This window comes from Desmodus rotundus, chromosome 12 (assembly GCF_022682495.2).
Source record: "Desmodus rotundus isolate HL8 chromosome 12, HLdesRot8A.1, whole genome shotgun sequence".
NCBI classification, from domain to species: Eukaryota; Metazoa; Chordata; class Mammalia; order Chiroptera; family Phyllostomidae; genus Desmodus; species Desmodus rotundus.
Genome location: NC_071398.1, coordinates 35,613,397 through 35,630,822, shown reverse-complemented (window position 1 = coordinate 35,630,822; position 17,426 = coordinate 35,613,397). Strand labels below are relative to the sequence as shown.

At 59.1% G+C, this 17,426-nt stretch overlaps 1 protein-coding gene across 1 annotated transcript in view; it reads right to left on the bottom strand.

The window, feature by feature from the left end:
* Positions 1 to 1,582: 1,582 nt before the first annotated feature.
* PEPD (peptidase D) overlaps positions 1,583 to 17,426 on the bottom strand; it is a 113,956-nt gene continuing 98,112 nt past the window's right edge. The window contains exons 12-15 of the mRNA XM_024577519.4: positions 14,617 to 14,765; positions 6,015 to 6,199; positions 2,527 to 2,718; positions 1,583 to 2,062 (exon numbers count right to left, since the gene is read on the bottom strand). Of these exons, the coding sequence (XP_024433287.2) occupies positions 1,925 to 2,062; positions 2,527 to 2,718; positions 6,015 to 6,199; positions 14,617 to 14,765 (664 nt within the window). The 3' untranslated portion in view covers positions 1,583 to 1,924. The remainder of the gene's footprint in view (positions 2,063 to 2,526; positions 2,719 to 6,014; positions 6,200 to 14,616; positions 14,766 to 17,426) is intronic.

The window sequence follows — 17,426 nt, the reverse complement described above, 5'->3', positions numbered from 1 at the left end:
GCTGTACAGCTCTCTGGAAGGGTCTTAATGTATTTCTGAAGCTGTACAAATTCCGGCAGTGGTCGGAGGAGATGTGGGAACTTGCCACCTCCTTTGGAATGGTGGGTAGAGCAGCTGGCTACTGCTGGCCATCTGAGACCAGCACCTTCATGGAATGCCCTTCAACTTACCAACATGGGCTAAACCAGAGTCACATCAAAGTACTGAGTTACTGTGATTTCTCTTCGTTCTTTTCTATTGCTTGATAAAGAAAACATTTCTATGAAGTGAGCAGTTTTGGTATAAAATGTCTAAAGGAGAAAGATGCATGAGACAGCTCTGTTTTTTAATTAAAACTAAATGCTTCATTTAGAGCAGGGCTGTCGAACTCATTTTCACTGGTGGCCACATCAGCCTCACTTTTGCTTTCAAAGGGCCAACTCTAATTTAGGACCGTATAAATGTAACCACTCCTTAAGGGGTTAAGTGAGAGCTCAGTGCTGCCGCTGGGTGGAAATGAGGTGCCAGGCCGGATAAAACAAGGTGGAGGGCCAGATTCGGCCAGTGGGCCTTGTGTTTGCCACCTGTGATTTAGAGTTTCATCTTCTCTTGAACTGTTTTATCCTGGGGGTGGGGAAAACTGAAACCCTAAACATCAGCTCAGCTGGGATAGAGAGAGATGGGGCGGACTCCAACTGCCTGACATTCAGATGGGCAGCCATTACTTAACTGCTCCATGTCAGACAGAATGACTTAGGGAATATATCTGTGCACCAGCAGAACTGAATGTTACAAATCTAAGAAACAAGATAAATGGTTTCTTGGAATTGAGATTGTTTTATTTTAATGTGGCCACATCACAAAGCATGTTTGTGCTACTGCCATTGGAAGAAATTAATTTGTATTAACTCTTCAGAGACTTCTCAAAATGTCTCTAGCTTGGGCTACAGAGTTTTCTACTACATCATGGTTCATCTGTGATGTCTTCTCTCACTTGCCCTTCACTTGGCTGGGAAACTCCTGGACAACAGCGCTGTGGAGACAAACCTGGAATGGTGCACCGAATTCTGTCCGCGGGGTGGGGCAGTCCTGTGGGACCATGTGGGAATTGGGCAAGCAGAGGTAAGGACAGGTACTCTGCCACTGGCAGGGACCAGGCCCAGCCAGCCCGGGATGGCTCAGCCTCAGAATAGAATTTGGTCAGTGGCCACTTACAGAAGACAGATGGTTTCAGTAGAGACGGAAGGAACAAGAAAGCTCACCTGTGCATGGTGCTGCCTTTGTCTCAGGTGCTGTTAACCCGTTGGCTTTGCTAGCATGTCCTGCTTCAAAAGGATATCGAGGACAAGGAATCTCTGCAAGTCTCATATTTTAAATAACTGTGCCTCAAGTGCTCCCTAATTCTGCCCCCTTCAGAAATCTAGTTTTGAGGCAATAACCACATCAAAAAGCCTTATTACTCTACCAGTTCACCTTTCAGCGTGTGCAGAGGCGTGATGTGGGACAGCTCTGTGTGGGCCTGACCTTCTGGCCCCGGAGTCTGACTAGGTCTAAGTGTGCGTACTCATCTGCAGAGCGATAAAGGACAGAGACGTGCACAATGGACGATTTTAGGAAACCTTTAATTGCAAATTCCATTCTGTGTATTAATTTTTGAGGAAAAAACATTGGTTTTTTTTCCTGAGCATAAGAATTGGCATAATGAATGACAGCAAGATACATTTTAGTGGCTACTAAAGAATAGGATTTTTTTTTTTTTGAAAATAGCATTTTAAAAGCCACTGTCATTTAAGCTAAGTATTAACAGATTAGGGTGTGATCTTGTAGAAAGTTAATAAAAAAAAGTTCTTCCCCCTAGGCCATAGCACTATTTGGTGTGGTCAAACTTTGATGCTGGCACATGATTTCTGAGCTCCATCTCGCTGCTGGGCACTCCCAGCTGGCTCTACTTTGGGCCAGAGAAGGACGTAAAGGCCTTGTCAGAGCCTGCCATGCATGCTTCAATTTCCTCCACCGTGCGGGGCACACAGGTCAGCAGCTCCATGCCACTATCAGTCACCACGACGTCCTCCTCGATCCGGACCTGGGTCAGACCAATGGACTCAGTATTTCTGAGCTGGCCTCATTCTTGAGATGAGAGGGCAAGCGAGACCTGACAGCTCCAGACTGACCCCCACTGAGTGGGAGAAGCCCTTTCGGAGGGAGGAGCTGGCCTCCAAGACCTCTGGGCCACTGCTGAGAGGAAGGCTTATCCCATGGAACCATGTGCTCATGCCGCCTGCCCACCCTCCTTGCCCCTTGTGCCCTGCCAGGTGGATAGGAGCCCCTGGAGTGGGCAGGGGTGTTGTAGAATCTCTCTCCTCTGTTGAGGGGTGAGGTACCTATCCAACGACAGACCACAAGAAAGGGCAGGCCAGGTCTTTCTCAAGTGAGAAAGTCAAGACTATCCCTCCTCTCTAGGGCCCCTGTCCTGGGACAAAGGTGGCACACAGCAATGTGGGGAACATTCCGGGAGCAAGGGCACAGGGCCTGTCAATTGATACCTACCCCACCAAACCCACGGAAGCGCTGCAGGACCTCGCGGTTAAAGAAGCAGGCACGTGCTGGGTCAGCCAGGGCCTCGTCCAGGAGGTGGTCGATGAAGTAAATGCCTGGCTCCACGGTGAGCACCATGCCTGGCTCCAAGTGCCGTGTGGTGCGCAGGCTCCGCAGGCCGGGCTCATTAATGCGCTCAACGCCCTGCGGTTAGAGGGATGGTGAGGAGGCCCCAAATGAGAGCTCACACACAGGAACACCCAGGGAAGCTGTCCTCTGCCCCTGCAGGCGTCCTTGTGTGAGGGCTGGCTCCAGCTGCAGGGAAGGCTTTGGGACCTGGGGGGTTGGGGGGTTGGGGGGTTGGAGGTGGCTCTAGTCCAGACTCACCCTGCGGTGCTGTGACACAGGCACTTCAGAGAAGGCCCTCAGCACACACCGTCAGATTTTAGTGTCCCTGCCCGTTACCCTCAAAACTGCCTGCGGGAGCCCTGTGGACACCACATGCACACACACACAGGGCAAGCTGCCCAGGGGGCTGGCTGGATGTCCAGCCGCCCTCACCTGGGCCTTCCCCTTGCCAGAGGAGCAGTAGAAGCCAAGGCTGTGTGGCCAAAAAAGCTCTTAAGGAGGCTGAGGCCGCCGGCTGCACCTCTTCTTCCAGGCATCTCAAGTGGAAACCAGCTCCAGAAGTGCTGGGCCTGGCTCCCCCAGGCCAAGTCCCAGGTTTTCACATGGCTTTTCAGGAGGGGGGACAGGTATTCTCATCAGGATGGGCCTACCAGCACCAGTTCTGGTGTATATTTGCACAAATGCACGCATACTCCAGGTACACTCTGTGCCATCCACCTGAGCCTGGACAATAGCGCCCAGCCCTTGAGGACTGAGCAGCAGTGGCAGCTGCTTCTGGCAGAAGCACCCCCTCCCCCGCAAGTGCACACCCAGCTTGGGCCTATCCTCATACGGGTGTAGCTGACAGCGCTGCCTGGGCTGTGAAAGCAGGTGGTGCCTGGGACGCTTGTAGAAATTTCCATCTTCCCCAGGTCCCTGAGGCACCCATCCAGCCCTCAGCCAAGGCCTGTGAGTGGGCAGCAAGCAAACTTTCTGCTCAGGCCCAGAGCCTGCCCTGCCCTGCTCGCAGCAATCCCCTGAAAGCCCAGCTGCTGGAGACAGAGCTGTCGTTTCTGACTGTTTGGGGGCCAAAAACATCAGACTTCAATTAGTGGTTCATGTAAGGTAACTGAAACAGGCTGGCTCAGCCTCCATGGCTGAGCACGGCAGGGAAGGCTGTGACCGTGACTCCATGAGGGTAGTGACAGTGGGGCACCCATGGAAATTGGCATACACAGCCCCTCTGACCACCTGGTGTGAGCCAGGCTGGGATGAAGGTGGTGAAGGGACTCCAAGGCACTGTGACCCCTGTGGGTCCTGCTTTGGACTCAGAAACCTAGTTGGTGGGGTACACAGCCCTATTCCACTTTGCTGGGAGGGGCTAAGTAGGGAGGGTGGCATTGTGGAAGGGTCCAGTCTGGAATGGCAGCCCCTGTGCTCCGGTGCTGGGATTAGGGGGTGGGAGCCATCTCCTGCCCAGAAGCTGCTTGTCAGAGCTAGGAGTCCAGGGTTTCTGCTCCAGCCTTTCCTGCTCCTGCCCTCTGAAGTCTGCGCCGGCCCTGGGCTCTGCCTTCCTGAATCTCACCTTCATGCTACCCCTAAGTGTCTGTCCCCCTTTTCTCACTCCAAGGTTGCCAAAGCTGGGGGCCTGGCGGAAGCAGAGACCTGACAAGGTCACATCCCCAGTTCCCCTCAGTTGCTATGGACCCATGTTTTGCTGTTTCATGGATGTGCACACGGTGGTTTGCTCAAGCTTGCACAGAGACAGGCTTCCTTCTGGACATTTTCAGGTGAGGAGAGGGGAATGGCAGGGACCCTGGGGGCGCATAGGAGGATACACCTGCCCCAGTCCACCAACCTCTACCCCTTCAGAGCATTCCTGCTCAGGAGCCTGCCATGGCCAGGGGGACGGGTGGGGGGCACCAAGGACAGCCAGGGGAGGGCTTGGAGAAGGATGGGGCTAGGCTGAGTGTAGGGCAGATGCTCTGGGCCGAGTGCAGGGCCTGGGGACTCCGGCCTTGTTGGGGGTGGGGGCACTGGCCCCTGCCCGCTTCCACCTAGTCAGAGGGCTTGACAGGCCTCGGCTTTTACTGGGCTCCAAGCAGAGGAGACCCAGATGTGTCTGCAGGCCTGAAATAAAACAAATGACTTTTATAGGAAAAGCCATATTTTTTCCACAATGTTTATCTGTCAGAAGAATAGACTGAGCACAAAGGGCTGCTTACTGGAAAAGATGAAAACAGTTTGCTGCCAATTTTCTCCGGTGGAAAAAAAGGGCTTTGGCGACTAATGAATAACGAACCTCAGTTAACAATGTCTGGAAGGCCCCGCTCTTGGCTCCCTGCACACAATGTGATGGATAGAAATTAGGAAATTAAAACTGATTTTGTTTCTCTAAATTTAACTGTTTACACTTGAGGAAAAAATAATTGAATAATAATGCTTCTCTTGAGCAATCCCCCCCCCCCCCCCTCTCAAATCATGCTTAGTGCTTTCAAAATCCCCTGCAGCCAACAGGCCAGGCCTGTCTCGGCTAACTGGCTGGTGGGCCCCAGGGCGTGCGCTGGTTGCACAATCAGCCCCTGTGCTGCGGGCACCAGGCCAGGCAGCAAGGCTGGGTTCATCACCACCCACCGGCTGAGAGGCTGCAGCCACCTGCCGGGCAGGGCCTCCTTAAGGCCCTCTGGGTGGTCCTTTCAAGGATCTGTTGGTAGGAGGTAGAGGGGAATGGAGACCCCCACACAAGCCTCCCTCCCCTGCCAAGGAGCTGAAGAGGCCACAGGGGCATGCTGGCTGAGGGGCCGGGGCTGGGGATGCAGACAGAGGGTGCCCCAGGGAGGGGCAAGGGATCTGCTGCTGGGCTTAGCTAGTCCCAGGAGAGACCAGAGCCAGCCACCAGCTGGTAGAGCCTTACCCAAATGAATCCAGAGGCAGTAGGGCATGGCCAGTAAGTGTCACACCCCATCGCAAAGACCCAGCTTCTGGGTCCCCACTGTCCTGCGGGCGCCCCATGCACTGCACACTGACCACCTACCAGCCTTCAGGAAAGGCCACACCCAGTGCACTGCACGGGGCTCACTGTGCAGTGTGCCCATTGCACAACAGGTCCTGTGAGGTGGCCACTGGAGGCGGCGTGCTCACAGAGGCTCCCCTGCCTTGACCAGGGCCCTTGGGGGTTGGGGGCACTGTGGCAGCAGCCTGGGCCAGGACTAGGACCAGCCACTAGGTGTAAGGGGAGGAGGAGCATCAGGCCTCACCTGGACCCCGCTCTGTTCCTGCCTGGCTCGTCAACACACTCCAGCTGTCTCCCAGAGTCCTAACCCACCCTGTGGAGTTCCACACTCAGTGATAGTCCAGAGGCAGGCCACTTAGATGGACATGTCCACACTGACCTCCGGGTAACCTCCCACGTCGTGCACATCAATGCCCAGGAAGTGACCGAGCCCATGTGGCATGAACACGGCTCCCAGGTGGGCCTGGACCATGGCGTCAATGCTGCCGTTCAGGATACCGATGCGGGCCAGCTCCTCCAGGTGGATGCGGTCGGCCAGGCGGTGCATGTCTGGCCACCAAATGCCTGTGGCTCAGAAGGAGGCTGCAGTGAGTTGTGGACACTGGCAGTCTGGCCGGGTCTCCCCAGGGTGAGGTTCGTGTGGCTGAGGCAGGAGGTCTGAGGAGTGGGTAGCGAGGATGATGAGGCCCAGGTGGCCCTCCATGCAGGGCTCTCCCAGCCGCAGCTCTGGACCTGGAGCCCCTTCCTCTCCACTAAGTCCTCAGAGGTAGGTTTCTGTCACCCATGGCCAGGGGCCTAGCCCAGGTGTGCTCCCCAGCCCATGCTGTGTCTGCTCTTGGCCAGCTGCTAGGGCAGTGGAATCTCGGCTAGATCCTCGGGTATCAGAAGGAGAGAGGTGAATGTCCCCAACAGTGGATGTGGGGCAGCCTCAGGGAACCCCAGACAAAGCTCAGGACCGAAAACTGCCTAAGAGCCTCAGGCTATGGGGCCAGGGAACAAGTAGAGGAGAGGTGATCCTACACCCCTCCCCCCACCCAAATGGGGCTGAATCACTCTGGGAGCCACTGTAGGGGAGCAAAGGTTTCTGGGGTGAAGGTGCAGCTGGCACCACCTCAAGGGCTGGCTGGAAGGGGTCTGTGGTTCCACCTTCTACAAGCCCTGGGTGACCATTTTTGTGGCAGCTCAGACATCCAGGCCCCAGGTTGCTAATCAAGCCCATCTGTGCCCCATATTTCTGGGGCAAATGTCCCTGTAAAGGTCACTGAGCTGGGGCGAGCAGGCCCTGTGGGACTCTGCAGCTCCATCCTGCCTTGTCCCCCAGGGGGCCTTTGGGGGCTGTAGCCTAGGGCTCTTGGAGAGCCACCCTCAAAGACCCTTGGCCATCCCCAGGGCACACCAGCCCTGCCCATGGGCTCCATGGAGCCCCACCTTCAGCTTTGCTTGAGGGCACTCAGCACGCAGCGGAAGCACTAGGCAGGACCTAGGCCAGTGAAGTTCCTTGCTCCACCCCACAAGGGCTGAGTGTGGGGCAGGCCGTGTGCCTGTCAAGGCCAGTGATCCCAGGACATGCAGGGCCAGGCAGACAGGACGGGGCCTGCACCCTGATACTGTGCTCTGGTCACAGGTGGTGGTCAGTCCTGGTCTGTGCAGTCCCATCCATGTGGGTGGCAACCCTGGCTCCCAGGGGCCTCCCTGCCATACCCTGCCCTCCACATGAGCCACCACTGTCACGCACTGCTGCAAGGGGGCAGCGCTAGGATCTTGGACTGTGAGAGCCTTGCCGGGCCCTGCACTGGCCAGAGCTGAGTCACCAGGGTCTGGGCTCAGGGCTCTGAACCTCTGTGGCTGGCAGAGGGCAGATGATGAGCTTGAGGGGAAAGAGAGACAAGAACCTACCCTGGGACATAGGCTGTCATCTCTCAGCGGGGCACCAGTCCCCCAGATGGGGACCCCTCCCAGAGACAGAGGGCCCTGAGTTGGGGTCTTGGGTGGGCTGAAGGAACAGGGCTGGTCCAACCTCTTGGGTCCCCTAGGCTCTGAGCACGTGGGTGGGGCTGCACCCTGGATAGTTCACAGAGCAGTGGCCAGCTGGTGGCCTGAGGCACAGAGAGACCCAGGGTGGAGGACATCAAGGCCTGCCCCTAGAGACAGAGAGCCCCTTTGGAGTCCAGCCCCATTCTGCCTGCCTCAGCCCATGAGGTGCTGAGGTGGGAGTGGAGGTGGGGTCTGGCTACAGCCACAACAGCTTGCAGGGAGAGGCCAGTGTGCACCCCAGAGTGGAGCCCGGGTGGGGAGCTTTCCCCTGATGGCATAGCGTCCTGAGATGGCGGCCCAGGACACTAGATCTGAACTCAGCTGCTCCTTGCTGTGTGACTGGGACAAGCCTTCACCTCTGTGAGCCTCAGAGGCCTCCCATGTCAAACACAGCCGTAGCGCTGCCCTGGAGAGCTGGCTGCAGAAGCATCTACCAGGAGACTGGGTCAGTATTCCCCGGAAACTGCCATAAGCCACTCTTTTCCCATCACTTTTGGCGAGCCAGACCCCTAGGTTCACTTTCATTCACGGCCCTCATTTGTGGGCCACGAGATGAATCTGCCTCAGCCTGGGGCCATTGCTCTTCTCCGAGACAGATCAACCCCACCCCTCCAAGGGACCTACCTTCCCAGACTCACTCCCATTCCTCCTGTGGGCCTCTGTGTTGAGGCTTTCTCCAGGAAGCCCTGACTGCCCCGTCCTGTGATATTAGGACACAGCTGTGCCCTGGGTCTAGCCCCTGAGCTCTGAGAGGGCGGGGCCTGTGCCCTGCTCCGTGCCTGGCCACCTCTGTTCCAGAAGCACACTAAGGTCTTCCTGCCTCAGACCCTTTGCAGACTCTCCCTGGCCTGTGACTTCTCATCCTTGGGGACACAGCATGAAAGCCAGCCCTCCCTGGAGACCTTCTCACCTCCCTCTGCTATCCTAGTGACTTCTTTCCTTGCACATAGTTCCCTAGACAGGTCTGCCTCCCTGTTTCTCATGTGTCCCCCAGGAGAGTAATGTCCCACCCGCATCCCCGACACACACTGCCCCCCAGGGCCTGGCAGAGTGAGTGCTGGTTCAGGGGAGGGTGCACAGCGAGCGTTTGCCTAAGATCTGCTCCTGCCAGAGGCTCCGGGTCTAGAAGAGCCCCAAGCAGCTCTGCAAACTCGGCAGGCTGGCCCCTGGGACTGAGGACAGGTGTCCTATGTGGTAGCCGATGTCCCAACCCCAGCGCAACGCTGTTTGTCTTGGGCAGGGGCCTCTTCCCAATGCCAGAGGAGAGCCCCCAGAAGCAGCCTGCCTTCAAACCTGGCCAGCTTCCACAGCAGGCTGCGGTCTCGGCCTGACCTCGGCAGCAGGGGGATCAGGTATAAATCATGCTCGCGCTAGCAGCTCAGCTCCTCTCCTGACCTCATGGCCTCTCGTGGGGCCGGACGTGTGGGCCCAGGCTGTCCCCACGGCGCCTCTAGTTCTCCTTGCCTGCGGGCCCTCGGGGAAAGCCTTGCACACAGAGCTCTTGGCCGGGAGTGAGTTTCCGCCTGTGTGTGGTTAGGGTTGTGACAGTGACTAAACCTCCAGCAACTTGGCCCAGCGTCTGGCCCGGATGGTGGTTACAACACCCACAGCCAGGGCAAGGGTCCTTAAGTGTGTGGAGACTGCTGTCCTTGGGCTGTACGGGCAGGGTGGGCACAAATGGGAGGCCGACCCCACCACCTAAGTCCTGCCCTGACTCCTGGGCTCTGCGCCTCAGCAGCTCACAGGTTCCTCGGGGCCACACCTCCCAGCTAGGAGCGATCAGCAGTCCCCTAGGCCTGCTTATACTGGAGACACCACACTGAGGTTCACACTGCAGAGACTAGGTGCCATCTGCCCTGCCCCCCTACCCCTCACCTCCAGCAGGCACCAAATCTTGTCCTGTCTTCCTGAAACACCTGAACCTGAAGCCTTGTGGGCCCCCACCTCTCCTGGATGTCTGTTCTTTCCTTCCCCTCCCTTGCAAAGCCTCATCCCCTACTTCATCCTGCCTGAGGCCTGGACACCAAGGCCACCTCTTTAAAACACAGGTCAGATGGGGCCAGTCCCTGCCTGAGGGCAGAGCCCCAAGTTCCTCAGCCTAGCTTCTGTCTCCAGCCTCATGCTCATCTACTCCTGGGCCAACAGCGGTGAGAGCTGGTTCCCCCCTGTGCCTTCTACCTGTGGTTCCCTAACTAGGACCATCCCTCCAAGGGTCCTACCTTCCCAGACTCACTCCCATTCCTCCTGTGAGCCTCTGTGTTAAGGCTTTCTCCAGGAGGCCCTCCCTGACTGCCCCTTGCTGTGCTGTTAGGGCACAGCTGTGCCCTGGTTACAGCCTCTGAGCCCTGAGGGGGCGGGGCCTGCCCCCTGCTCCATGCCTGGTACACGTGTGGCCTGGGCAAGAACCCCAGCCTCTCTCACGGCTCTCTTGCAGCCATGCTCTCACCTCATGGGCCCAGGATTCAGGCGTGTCCCCCACCCCAGGGTGGCAGGGAATCCTCTGGGTCTGTCTGTGCCCCCTCATCTGCCAGTTGGCTCGGAGGGACCAGAAACCAGGTGCCCAGGCCCCAGTATGTATCCAGAGCAGCTCCAGGTCACCAGCTGGTCTTCTGTGTCCACCTGGTCCCCTCAGGCCACACCTTGCCCTGGTGGGCTGGGAGCCTGCTGGGCCTGCTGCCTGGGGCGGTTCTCAGAGCACTGGCCACATCCATCACAGCCTTGAGGCCTCCTGCCCAGAGCATGACAGCCTGGGGGCTTGGAGGCCCGAGCCACGCAGAGGAGGCAGTGGAAGACCTCCCCCCCATGCCACCCCCCAGCTGCATCCTCACAGCCACTTCCAGACAAAGAGCTCACTTCATCCGAAGACAATGGCCCTCCAGGGATGATATGTCGCCAGACCCTGGGGGTGCAGGAGGGAAGGCTCAGGGCAGGGGTCCCAGGGCAGGCCCTGGGGGCTGCAGGGAGCTGCCTGGCAGGTCGAGCTGGCCCAGGACTGAGGGCCTTCAGCCCACCCCACCTCAGACCCCTGTCTGCTGCCAGGATCTCTGGGGACCCACTCACCCTGCAGAAGGGAAGGGCAGTATGTGCCCAAGCTGCAGGCGCCTGGATGCTGAGTTGAGCATGGCTGCTTTGCTCAGCGTCCTCGTGGTCCCTCCCCCCACCACAGACACCCTGGCAGAGTGCCCGCAGGAGTAAATGAGGCCAGAGAGGGCGGGAACTCCCCCACTGTAGACAGCAGGGGGCCCTCTTAGGCCAGAGGGGTGACACAGAGCCCAAAGATAGCTCTCTGGGTCCTGGCTCCTGCCACAGAGGACACCTGTGGTCGGGGTGGTGTGCTGTCCCTGTCTCTCTCAGCTTACCCCTACGTTCCTTGCCATCTCTAAGGAGGGGCCCAAGGGGAGTCCAGCCCCTGCCCCGGCCCCATGGAGGGCAGCAGAGTCCGCAGAGGCACCCTGACCACAGGCCACATGGGCCAGCACAGCTCCCAGTACCCTTCTCCCAGATGGTCACTGAGGCTAACAGCATCCTCTCCTGTTGTCTGGTCCACTCTGGGGGGAGGCATGCCCTACCAGTGAGCGCCCCAACTTCACATTGGCAGCACCCCACCATGTGGCCAGAATGCAGATACCAGGGGCAGAGCCAGGAGCTGGCGGCAGCTGCAGACAACCACACAGGCTGTGCACAGAATGATGATGGCTGTTCATGCCATCAAGCAGACCAAGACGCAACTGCTTCTGCAGACCGTGAGGGGCCCCAGAGCCCAGTGCGCAGTCTGCACCACCTATGTGGGGGCCAGGGGGTGGGGCCCTGCAGCCCAGGCCAGCGCAACCAGGGTGGGTGGTGAGTGAGGAAGGAGAGGGAGGAGCACCGGGTACTGGGAAGTGGGAGGTGAGACTGCAAGAGACCTGGGTGCTTAAAGGGGACCTCAGTGCTTCAAGGTGACTAGAGAAACTGAGTCTGCAGAATAGCCCTGAGGTGGGCTACCCTAGCCTCTCCCCTCACGAGGGCCAGGGGTCCCATCAGCACACTTTCGTGCCCAAGGAGACAGGGTGCTCTGCACAGGGCCGGCCGTGTTCCCTGACACAGAAGCCACGGCGAGCTTCGATTTCACCCAACCAGAAGCCAGCGTACAGCCTGGGGGGGTCCAGACCCCCTCCTGTGGGGCTGGCGTGGATGGTATTCCCCAGGTAGATGCTTGGCTCACCCCTGTCAACACTCGTGGGGCCCCTGTAAGTGAGCTCAGCCTCCTTCCCTGGCTGAGTGGTAGTAGGAAGCCCCCCCCCCACTTGGACCCCAGAACCAAGGGCCGAGGCCTGCTGTCCTCAATCCCCCCGGGCAAGTCCCAGGGTCCGAGTATGCTGTGGTTGCCCATCCCTGCCTCTCCTCTGGGCATCTTGCTGGGACCCGGCTGTCTGTGCTCACTCCTCCCTGGAAGGGGGCGGGAAGCAACTGTGCAGTCTCAGTGGGTATTTGTCCTGGCCTAGGAGCTGAACCCACAAACCAGGGCATTTCCGCTGGGACAGGGCACGGGGCTGGCCTGGCCGTGGCCTCCTGACTGCTATGCAGAGGCAAACTGCCCCCATCTGAGAGCAACTCTGGTTACAGAACCCCTTCCTGCGGGGCCTGCGTGGCATGCGACCTCAGCAGGGCTGGGCTCAGCTTTTGGGAATTGGCAGCAAGCTTGTCGTACCTGCGGTAAAGGTGGAGGGTACTGTGGGGAGCCTGAGGCCCTGGTGCAGGCCCGGTCTATGTCCCACAGTGTGCTGGGGGGCTGCCCCACAGTCTGCCGAGACCAGCCTGGCTGGGCCTGGTGCCTTGTGCCTGCCCCGAGAGTGGCATGGCTGGGCAGCCCCATGGGACTGAGCACCGGGCCTTTCTCAGTAGAAAGCAGGGCCCTGGGCACTGGCCTGCCTGTCGGCTGACTGAGCTGGCCGGGACACCAGCTACACAGATGCCACTCAGGTCCTCCCGGCTGCCTTACTTGTGCAGGGGTCAGGGGGCAGGTAGGGTCATCCAGGCCTTGGCCACCACCCCTGTCTCAGCACCAGGCAAAGATCAGGCAGTGCCAGGGGCTTGGACACGGTCCTTCCAAGGCTGTCTGCCTAGCATCTTGCCAAGCAGCTTCCCCAACAGCCATTATGCCCAGGCCTCACTCCGCTAGCCCTGCTGTCTCCAGTGTGAAGGATGGTAGACAGCCCTCTTCCCTCTGCACTGTGGCCAGTGGCGGGCTCGGATCCAGGCAGGCCTGCCCCATGCTCTTTGAGGGGCCTATGATGGGGCGTGGGTGCATGAGGGTCCTATAGCTCAGGGTGGGCTCCGGCCCCCTTCTAGGCCTCTTGGGCAGCAGAGCCCGGCTCCTTCCAGCCTGGGGCCTGGGCCTCCAGGACATCCACATTCACAATGGCCTGTGCAATGGGACAGCTGATGTGGTTTGCTCAGCCTACATGGTGCAGCCGCAAGGTGGCACAGCGCGGAGGTGCAGGGGAGACCCTCGGGGCTGTGTCCAGCACAGGGCCACACTCGGCCCAGGGCTCTCCTGGGAGCTGTACAACCCATGTTCTCCAGCCAAACCCTTTTGCTGTACCTGAAATACTTATTTAAGTGACTGATGTTACTCAAAACGGAACAAGACATAGTCATCCCTGGTGAAAGAAAGGGTGTGGAGAGGAGACATGTCCTTGGGGTGACTGCTTCACAGAGGCCGGGTTTAAAGGTCAGAGTATGACAAGGTCACGGTGAGCAGACTCCTTCCTCCCCAAGCCCCCACCCCGCAGGTCAGTCCTGTGCCTCCTCCAAGGACTCAGAAGCACCTGTGAATCTGTTTCTCACTGCTGCCTTCCTTTTACAAGAAAGGGGGACACTGGCCACCCCATCCCGCCCTTGGCTTCACGCAACAATCCGTCCTGGAGTTACCAGATGGTGACCAGTGCAGACCGCTACTTAGAGGGGCTGCTGCTTTTCAAACAGACAAGTAGCCTCAGCTGCTGAGCCAGGCAAGTCCCATGGCTGCTGTCCCCTGCCTAAGCGGACTCCTAGGTTTTCCCCATCTCCCTCTGGGGCGTTTCTGAGTGCCCCGGCTTGGGGCTCATCTGAGTGCCAGGCTTTGTTCCCACTGGACGAGTGAGGGTGCCTGGCGCCCCTCAGCAGCCCTCCCCAGCTCCCCAGCCTCTGGCGGGGGCTCTCAGGGCTGGACAGGGGCCAGCCAGTTCACACTGTGCCTCCTCGGAAAACGACAGTTGCTGAGAACCCTCCAAAGCAGCCCTTGGCTGTGACCCATCCAAACAACTGTGTGGGGGGCCCCTGGGGCTGCTCAGCCACAGGCTGAGCCATTGGGTTCTGGGCCTGCAAGAGGCCACATCAGGGGCTTTTACACTTGGGGGCTCAGGATCTTTTCTTCTCTTTCCTTTTTAAAATAAAGTCTCCTCAGAGGGATATAAATCTAATTGCCACAGTCCCCCTCAATTTAGTATGAACTCAGAGTCCGCCTTCAAGACTTGTCACGGCCAAGACCCCAGATGGCCTTGCAGCCTCTGCTCCCCACCCCCCGAACACTGGAGGGATGCTCAGCCCCCAGCAGACCAGCCGCGGCTGCTGCTCCCGAGCAGGAGGGCACGCCGCGTCCTACCAGGTGCCGGGGTGCCAAGCTGGCCAAGCCCTGCCTGCAGTGAACTCTGCTTTGGGACACGCATGTGACATCCCAGCGGCCAGTGCAGACAGGGGACATGCAGGTGGAGATCAGATGGGACATGGGGCAACCTTGGGCTGAGCACGCGGATTCCCAGCTCTATCCCTGCTTGGCAGCCAGCCCCCATTTCTAGGAGTGACTCTGGGGACCTGACACCATCCAGTCTCACTGGCCAGGCACATGAGGCGGGGAGGGATTCAAGTGGTAAAGTGTAGGGCCCGCTTCTCTGAGGCGCCCGGCGAGCCCCCGGCCCTGCCCTCACCTGGCTTCATGGCGCTCATGACAGCGCGGGAGCTCCGCAGCACCGCCTCGTAGACAGCCCTCTGGTCTCCGGTGAACTTGCCGTTGGCAGGGAAGGAGCACGTGATGTCAGAAGAGAAGCAGTAGTACTCACCGCCCATGTCAAACAGGCTGTGGGGAGAAGGGGCATGAGGTCAGTGGGGTCCCTGGGGGCACCCTGGCCCAACTCTTTCCTCCCACTCGGTGCTCAAGGGCAGCCTGCGGAGTCCTGTGCCCGTCTCACTATGTGACTGGTTCAGACAGAGTCGGGGGCCCCCCACACTGGTGTCCCCAGAGCAAGGAAGGCTGGGAGTAGTGGGGCTGACCCTGCACCCACACCCCTGCCCTCCAGTGCCTCTGCTGGCTGGGCCACTGGATGCTGGGCCATGGGGACTCGGAGAGGGAGGGAGGGACAGAGATGTCCCCAGGATGCCCTCTACCACTTTGTCTCCATGTGAGTACTCCCATAGGTGCTCCCAGGACTGCCCTGCTCCCAGCACAGGGCATGGCTTTAGCCACAAGGCAACGTACGTGGGACTGGACGGGGGGCCTCAGGACGGACGCACCACCCACCTCCTGCAGGACCCAGCCTCTGAGTGAAACCCAGCCAATGGCTCTGCTCCCGCTCTGGCGTCCCCTTGACCAGAAGAAAGCAACCCTCCCTGATGGGATGGGACAGATGTGCTCTGCAGGGGCAGTGAGGACACTGCAAAGGACAGCCCTCACATCCAGCATGGTTTTTCTGGGGCCAGGCCAGCTGCACACTGCCCTTGGGGCCGACTGGAGCCCAGCATCCCCCAATGGCAGAGCGGGGACCAGCAGGCCCAGATGAGGGAGTGGAGAGCAGGACAGAAGAGGCCCAGGACTGACAGACAAAGCCATGAGCCAGCAGAGGCAGGCTGGTGCTGGGACAGACAGGCAACCCCGCCGAGTCAGGAGGGCAGGCCCAGCTGACCTGCCCTCTGGACATCCCATGATGGGCCCGGTGCAGCAAGGCTGGAAGTGGGCTGAGCTGCACCACCACGCATGTGCTGCTGGCCGTGTGCACAGGGCCCCCAGGCCTCCCAGCCCTCACACCCCCTGCAGTGGGACGGACGGGGCACACAAGGGGCTGCGGTGGTCCAGGTGTGGCTCCCACTGGGTCGCCAGGCTGATTGGGGCTCTGGATGGGGGATTGGGATGCACAGACTGAGTGCCCCTCCACCCTGTCCCACCTGAATGCCTGAGCAGGCACGTTGCCTCAACAGGAAGCACATAGTGGGGACCCGCCAGCCCCTCAGCCCCTTCACAGGGTCATGGTGAGTCCTGATGCTGACGGTGACGAAACCAGCTGAGGGACATTGGTCTAGCCTCAGGCCTTAGATCCTCCTGTGTCTTCAGGGCCACCCCAGAGCCAGGTGGAGCCGAAGTGGCAGAGGCTGTGCTCTGCGACCAGTGGGGACCCTACTCTGACTCCCGTGGGGGTCAGCCTGCAGTCACATGTGTTCCAGAAGCTCTGAGCCCAGGCCGAGCCACACCTCCCACCGAAGGGCCTCTCACCCAAACCTGGGTTCTAATGGCGTTCCAGAAGCTGCCTGTGCCTGTTGGGGCCCCTACCCCACAGCACCAAGTTGGGGTCTTCAGACTCGCTTGTGGGACAAGGAGTTAGGCATGACAGGCAGCACCAAAACAGGTTTTTAAAGGAAAAATTCAAATGCTCAGTTCCCCGGGTGTTGTGCTGGAATCCAAGGTTCTCAGCTGGGCACTGTTGACTCTCCTGTGCTCTTCCGATTGCAGCACACCACGGGCGGGGTCAGCAGGGCACGCGCCCCACCAGCACAGCAGAACTTTGTGTTGGGTCAAAGTCACAGACTCCAGGGGACCCTGCCTGGGCTGGGCCGACGGGGGAACCTGGGCCTCACTTGCGGTGACCCACCCTGAGCCCGGTGTGAGAGCCGGGGAGGATAAAACAGAGAAGCACTGAGCAGACCAGCTGGGCATCTGCTCCCTAGGAGGCTCCAGATGCAGCAGCGTGGTGGGGCCAACAGTGTGGGCAGGTTTACCCCTGCCAGGGCACACCCCCCGGGGGCTGGCCAGGAGGGTGGGCAGACCTTACCTCGCAACTACAGGGAAACTAAGGCTCTGAATTGGGGGATCAGCAGCTCAGAGACCAGACAGAGATGGGCTCTTCTGTCCTGGCTCCAGCACTTGGCCTTCAGGGCCTCGTTTTTTCCACTTTAAAATGGGGACAGCAACAGTGCTGCAGGTTCGTGTCCTCTGGGCACCGTGAGGGGCAGAGCTGCGGGGGCCACAGGCCAGCTGCACCAGGGAGCAGGGTGTTCTCATTTGGGCTCCTCGGAGGCGGCAAAGGAAATGGTTCATGGTTTGCTGGTTCGAAACACCCAGGAATGGCCTGAGCACACAGAGTGGCCAGGAGTGTGGGGGACACAGAGGTGGGGGCCGTCCACATCAGAAGGTGACCCGCGGTAGCACCCCAGACAGAAAAATGTACTGGATGGTGCTGATCTCAAAGAAAAACAGAAATTGCACTATTTAAAAAACCAGGAAGCCCACAAGAGCGCACCAAATGCTGGAGGCATCTGAACCAGTAAAAACGAGACTCTTCCCCAGGCGGACAAGTCTACCAAGTTCTCCAAACTCTCCTCAAAAACTCAAAGAGCATGGGGTGGCAGGGGCCTGGAGTTCCTCGGCCAGCCTGGCTGTACCACTGAGAAGACTTCAGCTGTATTTTTTCTTTTAAAACCATCCGCTTTCTGGAGAAGGAAGTACAGCGCCAGCCGGCAGCTCCATCCT